General features: G+C 55.3%; 1 protein-coding gene across 1 annotated transcript; it reads left to right on the forward strand.

Moving 5' to 3' along the window:
- The first annotated feature begins 749 nt into the window (after positions 1-749).
- Positions 750-6,737, forward strand: FAM174C (family with sequence similarity 174 member C). The gene is made up of 4 exons (XM_065659011.1): positions 750-758; positions 1,048-1,595; positions 2,182-2,343; positions 2,928-6,737. The coding sequence occupies exons 1-4, from the start codon at positions 750-752 to the stop codon at positions 2,929-2,931; spliced, it is 723 nt and encodes a 240-aa protein (XP_065515083.1). The 3' UTR covers positions 2,932-6,737.
- Positions 6,738-8,708: the final 1,971 nt, after the last annotated feature.

Raw genomic sequence — 8,708 nt, forward strand, 5'->3', positions numbered from 1 at the left:
TGGTATTGTAGGCAAGGAGGAGGGTCTCTGATGGTCTCTGCTACCCTGCCCACCTTTTTTGTATTGAAAGAGCAGTTGATTGCTTTATCCTGCTTTTTCCCCTTTTAACTGTTGCTTCTCTGGCTTTTGGCTGTGCTTTCCCTGCTTGAAGGACACTCCTAATAGCAGTGTGTTACGCAAAGAAGCCTGCTCGTACAGCCCGAGTGACTACGGAGACATCACATGGGTCTGGTGACAATGACAATGAGAGCTGCAGGGTGTTTGAAGGGCAGAGCTGATGGTGTGTTCTCTGATCGTAAGCTCTAAAGCCTGGTTATTGAGGCAGGCTGGGGCTTGCCAACCTGCTGAGGTGTAGCCACTGCTCCTGCTGTTCCTTGAGTCAGCTCCCCTGGGCAGGCAGCAGTGGTGGAGGTGGGATGCTTGGCTGGTATAAATAAACTCATTAAGTGGTAACGCAGCTTTAAACCCTTGTGCTGTCATTAAGAGATGCTTTATCTTGCTGGGGAGTCCCAGGCACAAAGGAATTTGCAGGGTGGTGAGCAGGGGTCTTGCTGCTGAAGAGCCATCGGGACTATGAGAGCCCTGGTGCTGCTTGTGTCTATGTAATGGGAATGATTATGGAGCTTCCTTCCTCAAGCCTCCTTTTCCTTCTTTTTTTAACCTTTTTCAAATTACCTAAATGAACGGGTTTTAAAAAAAGAAACCAGCCACCACATTTTGGGGGTTGTACCCAGCAATGCACCAACGGGATGTGCATGGTACTGGAGGATTATATCACGCTATGAGAAACCTTTGCAATCGGGTGATGTTTAATCAAATTCAAGCTGGGAGCACTTACAAAGCGTTATTTGAACGACTTTCCTTGACACCAGGTGCTTAAACGCAGGCAGAAACCATTGATAGGTGCAAAACCGGCGCCTCGGTTCTTTTTGGCAGTGCTGCGTTAAAGCTGGGTGCGTTGAGGGAGCAGGGATGCGGGATGAAGGGGCCGGAGCCCATCGCGGCACCTGCGGCGTGAGCTTGGTGGTGTGGGGGGGCCGTTTCTAGGCCAAACGCCGTTCGCTTCAACGCCGTTCGCCCGGGTCAGCCCGGAGCTGCCGTGCGGGCTTAGAAACGCTGGCGCTGGGAGCGGCGCCGGTCGGTCGGAGCCTGCGGCTGGGCCGGCCCGGAACGGCGCTGCCCCGGAACGCGGCGTGCGGCTCCGCCGGGCCCGGCCGGGGCCTGCGCTGCGCGGCACCGTCCCGCCGCCTTCCTGCGCCCGCCCCGCCGAGGCTCCGCTCCACAGCGCCCGGCCCGGCCATGCTGCGGCCGCAGCCCCGCTGCCTCCTCCTCCTCCTCCTCCTGCTGCTGCCGCCGCACGGCGCCCGGGCCGCTTCCCCCTCTCCTCCGCCCACCCCGGGCCCGAACAACGCCACGGACGCCACCCGGGCGGCCGCGGGGAACGGGACGCAGCCGAGCCCATCGCCGGGACCGCGGCGCCCGCCGGGGTCAGCGCTGCTGCCGGGGTCGGGGCTGCCGGTGCTGAAGCGGGCGGTCTATGTGCTGAGCGCCCTCTCGGCTCTGGCCGCGCTTTATTTCCTCCTGCGGGCGTTCCGGTGAGTGCGGCCCGGCCCGGGGAGCAGCCCCGCCTTGGCCCGGTCCCCTCCCGGGGCCCCGCGGCCGAGCCCCGTTTGCCTTGGGTTCCCCCTCCCTCCTCCTGCCAGGCCGAAGCTTTGCTTCCCTGCGCACCCATCTGCATCCCAGTGCTTCCCCGAGCACCCATCTGCATCCCAGTGCTTCCTCGAGCACCCACCTGCATCCCAGTGCTTCCCTGCGCACCCATCTGCATCCCAGTGCTTCCCTGCGCACCCATCTGCATCCCAGTGCTTCCCTGCGCACCCCCCTGCATCCCAGTGCTTCCCTGAACACCCATCTGCATCCCAGTGCTTCCCCGAGCACCCATCTGCATCCCAGTGCTTCCCTGAGCAGAGCACCCATCTGCATCCCAGTGCTTCCCTGCGCACCCCCGTCGCAGCGGGCATGAAGCGCTGCTGTAGCCTCGCACCGCTGTTAATTACCACTGCTAATTACTGCGGGTCATCAGCAGCCCTGAAACCCCTCCCAGCCCCGTTCTCTTAAGGCCCCGTTTCCCGCAGGGCTGTGCCACGGCAGCGCCCTCACCCTGCGCTCTGTGTTCCCCAGCCCCAGGTCAGAGGGACCCAGAAACGAGCGAAAAACTCATTTCAGGTTGAAGAAACCCCAGCGGAAGAAATACGGGCTCCTGTCGAGCTACGACGAGAACACGGAGATGGCCTCGCTCGACAGCGACGAGGACACGGTGTTTGAGATGAGGAACCTGCGGCGGTAAGCGCCTGGTTCGTGTGTTTCTCTTCCACACAAGGGGCTAAAGCTCCTTTTCTAAGGACGTGGGAGCTTTGGCACAGATCCTGTAACCAGATCTGCATAAATTACACTTCTGTGTGTGGTCTGCCTGTGTTGGCACACAGGCTTCATCTCGCTTTTCTGCGTCTGTGTGACCAAGTGCACTGAAAGGGATGTACCCCGGGTTGTTTGGAGCACTGCTTTGTGTTCAGCTGGTCCCTAGGAGGGACAGAGCCCGTGTGTCCAAGCTGAGCCTCCCCACATTAGATGAGAAAACAAAACCTCCTTGTTTTCCCGGTATAGGAACTTCCCCTAAGCTAAACCTCCCGGTGCCATTGAGGCATCCGTTCCTGCTTTCCCAGTGCTGTGATTTCATCTCCTGCGTGACACCCGTCGGGTTTCTCTGGCAGGTTCTTGGGGCTGAGCAGGAACTGATGAGTCAATCAGAACGTCGCCTGGGTGTGCTCGCTGCCTGGCCCCTCAGCTCCCCCAGCTGTCCTGAGGTCGGTAGTGATCTGCCACGCTCTCCCTGCTCACACTGGTGCTCGGTGTCTTCTTCTTTCCAGATGATTTGGGACCAGCGGCACCAATGGCGCAGACTGACCAAGGGGCTGCAAGTCCAGCGGGATCACCAGTGCTCGAGTTTTGTTTTCTATATTTGCTTCAAATGACTATTAATGAACAGTCCAAACACTTCCATAGCTGGGGCGGGGGAAAGGGGACCAAACCTGTTCTCTTCACACACATTTTTAGGGAAAGGTGGAGCTGCAAGCTAAGTGATGCTGCCTTGGGTGCTGTTACCTGCATAGGGAGGTGCTGAGGAGAACGTGACTCCTGGATGGATGCTCAGCATTTGTCATCTTACCACTCTGGACTCAAGAGCTGCAGCTGTGTGTTTTATAGGTGCTCATATCCCTCTCTACTTACTGTGGCAGTCAGCTTGATGTATCAGGCAAGTGGATTCCTTTACAGGCTGATCCTCGTTCCTTCATGCAGCATTAGGTTACTTCTTTCAGAAGTGTCTCTGTAATCAACTCTGATCTGGTAGGAGCTGGGAGAACTCCTGTTGTCTGTTACACTAGTGCTGGGTGTGGATAGTGTCCTGTCAGTTCCAAGTGTGAGTTAAATGCATTGATTTGCTTGTAGTTGCAGGGTGAGCAGTTACATGAGGTAGTAACAGGTCGTGACATGAGTTTACAAAGACACGTTTACAAGTGAAAAGTGCCACTTAGCCCAGAGGCGCAGGTCACCAAAAGAGGAATTAGGCTTGTGGGGCCATGGGTGTTCAGACTGTTCTGCCCAGCTCCCGTGGGGTGCTCACCAGGGGAGTGTGTGACATGGACCAAGCTGCGGGATGCTGAGCTGCTGTCTCTGTGATCACCTGAAGAAGAGCTGGAGCCCTGCAGTTTGGCTCAGGTGCCTTCACTGCTGGTGTGATGAGTGACCTGTCTCTGAGCACCTGATGGCTGGAAAAGCAGGACCCAGACCCCTGCAGGCTGTGATTCTTAAACCAAGAGAGCCCTGGCTCGGAATGCCTCTCTTCTTGAAGGGTACTGGAGTTTCACTCCATTTGCTGGTACTCACGCTGTGTCCCAGTGTCCACCCAGCAAACTGGGATGTTTCTGTGCAGCCCATTGTGTTCCTATTTGGGTTCTTAGAGTCCAGGACCAAATGTGAATGTGTTAGAAGGTCATTGTTAGGTGGAGCTGCTGCTACAATGGTGAAACTGCTTGCTCAGTGCTCCTGTTTACGGCACATTTTCGGCTTGAAGGGAAGGCCCACCCTTGAAAACTATGGGTACTGCAGACCTGTATCCTCAGGTCCCACCCCACCCAAAACTGGTAGTGCCTTTGTTAGGAGAACCCAAGGGAGTTACCCTGCAGGTCAGGGAGTTCCCGCATTGACCTCACTTTGAGATGAAGTTTGAGAAAGCTTTGGAGGAATGGTTCCTTCCTTTTAGCTAGCAGATCCTCTGTACAGAAGGGGACAAGCCTTGGCAGAAAGAGCTGTCCTTAACCAAACAGCAAGGGCGGTTCTGCAGGGGGTCTCTGGTGCTCTGAGGCCCCTCCTGCGGTGGCGGAGGGAGCGATGTGTGATCCTGGTGCTCTCCGGTGTGAGGGGCAGCGTTTCTCTGTGCAGTGGGTGAGGTTTCCTGGAGAAGCATCACTCAGGTGCTGTCTTGCACACGTGCAAAAGGTTTTAAATATATATATATATATTTTTAGTAATGCTGTCATGTGAACACAGCACCTGGATGTGCCCTAATTTCATATCGTTTGTATCCTTTCATGCCTCTTTTAGGTACTTTCTGCTTGTTTAGCTGATGCAGAGATGAAAGCATTCGCTGCGTTCCTCTGTGAGGATGGAGTAATGGCTAAATCTGGCCGTTGCTGCCCCTTGGGTGATCAGAGAGCTGATGTGTTTGATTCGTGGTAGCGTGTCTTCCTTGATCCTGCATAGCCCGGCAGGCCTGTGCACGTGCTGATCGCTTTCTCTGGCTCTTCAGCTCCCTGTGCAGAGCTGGGGGCTCTGTGCCGGAGCCGGGTCAGCCTGGCTCTGCTTCAGCCCACTGACATGCCCCTGCTCAGCGTTTTGGCTGCTGTTCCTTGGCCTTTCTTTACCTGAGGCAATGAGCTTGATCATTCTTTAGGCTCTGCTCCCTGTTAGACAGGTGGGGTTTGCAATTTGGCCGTTTCCTTACCTTGCAGGAGTGGATGATTTCTTTTTAGTGTTAAAAGTTGGATGATTTTGATAAGAGGAGACCTCGAGCCACAGGTCCTGCCGCGAACGTGATTTTGTAGAATTTGGTTTGGCTGTAATAGGTAATTTAGAATTTGAGCAGGGAAAGGTGTGGAAGGAATGAGCCAGAGCACATAATGAGGTCTGGATTTTGATGCTGTGTATGCACATGGTAATGGAGGATCTGCCAGCCCAGGGGGCACGTTTCTTCACAGTCCTTAAAGGGTAGAGAGGAAAAAGGTGATGGTGGGGCTATAGCGTAGCATTGCTCTCACTTCTGCTCTGATCCTGTTTTATCTGGAGCCTGGTTTGAGCTGTAATCAATGCCCCTATGCAGCTGTTTTCATTTTCCCCTGGAGCATCCCGAATCTTGGAGGCCTGGTCCTGGATTTGCTCTTTGCAGGCCAGGACCTTGCATTCCTGCTCCGTTCTAAAGTAACCTTAAAGGCATTTTCTCAGAGGAGAAGACAAAGATGCTGATCACAGATGCGAGGCTCCTTTGAGGACAAGTCTGTTGCTTGGCATTGCTGCTCCATGCCTCCTGGAAGAATAAATCAGAGCTGTCGGAGCAGCTTTTCCTCCCAGGGGTGGAACAGCCCATGGGAATCGGTGCAGGCTCTTTTGGGAGGGGTTGATCTTGCTAATGAGAGTGGCTTTTAAAGCCTCTCATTGTTCCTGTAATAAGAGAGCAGCTGAGTAGTTACTTCAGTTATAGTTTTAGGTACTTTATCTGTCTTTGATACCGGTGTTGACAACCTCGTAGGTCTCTGCAACGGTTGGATCTTCCAGTAGCATTCCAGGCTAGGTTTAAATACATGGATGCAAACAGACGCGTGTGCTCACAGACACAAGTGTGCTCTGAGCAGGCGATGCAGCTCTGGTCCAGGAGCTGCATGGCTGCAGGGCTGTGCCTGTGTGAGCACACAGCACTGCTCAGAGCAGGGTGTGCCTGTCCCTGGGCAGGCTGATGCCTCACCAGCTCCTTTTGTTCCTCCAGAGTGAGCCAGGGGGGCCAGGAGGGGACTCTGTGGACTTTGGCCTGCGCAGGGCTCCGGGCAATTGTGCCAAAAGGCTGTTGGAGCTGATGGGCACAGGGTGATGAGGGCGATGCTGCAGTCAGCAGCCTGTGTGTGTCACAAGTGACAGCTACAGGGTTCGCTTGAAACAATCCCAAGCGTGTAAAGCCAAAGCCTCATTTCTTAGGTTTATGTAATTGCCCCTCTGATCTTCTTGGAAGGCTGCATCGAATCCTCTGCTGTTGATACTGAGCTGCGAGGCAAATCGACTGCACCGTCTGCTGAGGTTAATGAGATTGACTGAGCGCGATTTGAGCATCGGCTCTCTGTTGCTAATAACGTGCTTCTGTTTTGTTTCCCTTGGACGCGGGATCTGCCGTGCTGGGAGAGGGACCCGTGGTCTGAGCAGATTGCCAAGAAGTCAATAACGCAGCTCCTGAGTGCATCGTGTTGCCCGTGCTCCCAGGAATGGAGGAGCGAGTCTTTCACCTCCTGCTTCAGTTGCTGATTTACTTTTAAATAGCAACCAGCCCTGCATCCATTGATTGGTTTTACTTTGGTTTACAGCATCCCCCCTCCTGTATCCTGACACAAGTGGAATAAAGCATTCCCTTCACCTGCTCCCTCTGTGGTTCTGTGGGGCTGGTGCCATTGTGGAACCTCCCTCTGCCTGAGCTTGGCAGCAGTTACACCATCAACCTGCCCTGTGTGTTGGAGCCACACGTCTCTCGTTGCCTGCTGCTCACCTTCACCAGTCATCTCAGGGTTGGTTTCAGTTCCCAAAGTCTCCTCCTTTTCCTTCCCCCCTGTGTGACATTGATCCCTTCTCTTGTATAGAAGACTTCAGTAAAATCCCTACAAGGGTGATCCCAGCCTCTCTGCAACGGGAGAACCAAGCTACGATTTGCCTGATGGGGATATCCTGGCTCTTCAGTCCAAAGAACAAAAGCCTGGATCAAATGAAGGATGTTCCCTGGCACTAACATCTGCTTTCCACCCATCTCCTGAAGGAGGGTGGTTGTGGAGGCTTGGCTGTGCAGATGAGTGGCACTGAAGAAGTGAGAAGCCGAGTTCCCCATGTCCCTGCTCTCCTGCTCCACAGGAGGCAAGTGGCTGCATTTGCTGCATGGTTTAACCTTGTTCTTGGCAGGGGCTTCCATTGGAGTGGGCAGGTGAGGGCTCGGGCAGTGGGGAACCCTGTAGATGGCACTCACAGACCAAGCATGCCACTGGCAGCACCCGCTGAGGCTGCAAACGCATCCTGCAGCCTTACAAAGGCTCCCCTTGGAGGTGCAAGTGCCCCCTCGGGGTCTCTTGGCTTCAGGGCTGGGGAGCAGCAGGGTTTGGGGCAGCTCTTGAGGAGCTGATTGCCTGGAGAGGCTGCTTCCAGCTTGCGGGTGATGCTCTTGGCCCTGGCTTTACCTCTGCTGGGTTAACCTGGCCCTGTCAGTACTTGTCTGCAAAGGCTTTTTGTGATTCCAGCACAGACACAGTTTTAAGATAACCTTGATTTGGTTGAACTAAGCTGTAGGCTCCTTGCTCACACCGGTGCTCACCACGGCTAAGGAAAGGCCTGTCTGTGCAGGGCACCGTTGTCTCAGGCTGGTCCAAGCCCCAGGGGGGCTAAAGCCTGGCCCAGAGTTTGCTCCCCTTTCCTTCAATCCATGCTTCCCGGTCCATGTGCCTGCGGGAAGCTCAGTGCAGTGTTACACCAGCATGGGGGAGCCCAGCCCCACCGCAGCAGCACCCTTTGGCTTTCCCTGGGGAGCTACTGTGCAAAGTTAGCTGCAGTGCTTAACAAAGGCATGGGGAGCATTCACCGGGGCAGTCTGTGGGAGATGCAGTAGGATGCAAACCGAGTGCTTGCACAGGTTGGATATAAGGAAGAAGTTCTTTATATCCACCTTCCACCCCTGGGAGGGTGCTGAGGCTCTGGCACAGGGTGCCCAGAGAAGCTGTGGCTGCCCCATCCCTGGCCAGGTTGGACACAGGGGCTTGGAGCAAGCTGCTCCAGTGGAAGGGGTCCCTGCCTGTGGCAGGGGTTGGAGCTGGAGGAGCTTAAGGTCGCTTCCATCCCAAACCCAGCTGGGATTCTGGGATTCTTGTTCATTCTCAGGCTCAGGGGGCTGGTGGCCCCGATTAGCACTCACGGCTGTGGCCTGTTCGTGTGGGGTTACCTGCACATATGTTGTGCTCCGCATTATTTCCCTGTCCCTGCTCTGTGCTACAAGCTGGAACTCTCAGCTCTTGCCGAGGGGAGGCTCTCACTGAGGTCTCAGGCTGGTGCTGGCTGGGATTCCAGTCACAGACACAAGCTGGCGGCATGGATCTGCTCTGGATTCATTTGAAACTCCCACTTAGAGTGTTCTTGATGCTTTGGATGCAAATTTCCTCCCTTGAAACGGGAACTGCGGCCGTTTGCTCAGTGCCGCTGAGCTCTCCCGGTTTCGCTGCCCTGTTTGCTGCGGCAGCATCGCACCTCGCTGTGCTCCGTGGAGTGCAAAGCAAGCTCTGCAGCACGGCCCCGGGGAGGAGCCGCCTCTCAGCTGTCTGCTGGCGGAGAAAAGCACTTGGCTGGGTTTTAATGAGGGT

This window comes from Lathamus discolor, chromosome 21, assembly GCF_037157495.1.
Source record: "Lathamus discolor isolate bLatDis1 chromosome 21, bLatDis1.hap1, whole genome shotgun sequence".
In the NCBI taxonomy this organism is placed as follows: Eukaryota; Metazoa; Chordata; class Aves; order Psittaciformes; family Psittacidae; genus Lathamus; species Lathamus discolor.

Excerpts from the sequence above, each read along its gene's own strand:
- FAM174C (XM_065659011.1), top strand. Across the intron at positions 1,596-2,181 it reads TTCCTCCTGCGGGCGTTCCG|CCCCAGGTCAGAGGGACCCA; the intron begins GTGAGTGCGGCC and ends TGTGTTCCCCAG.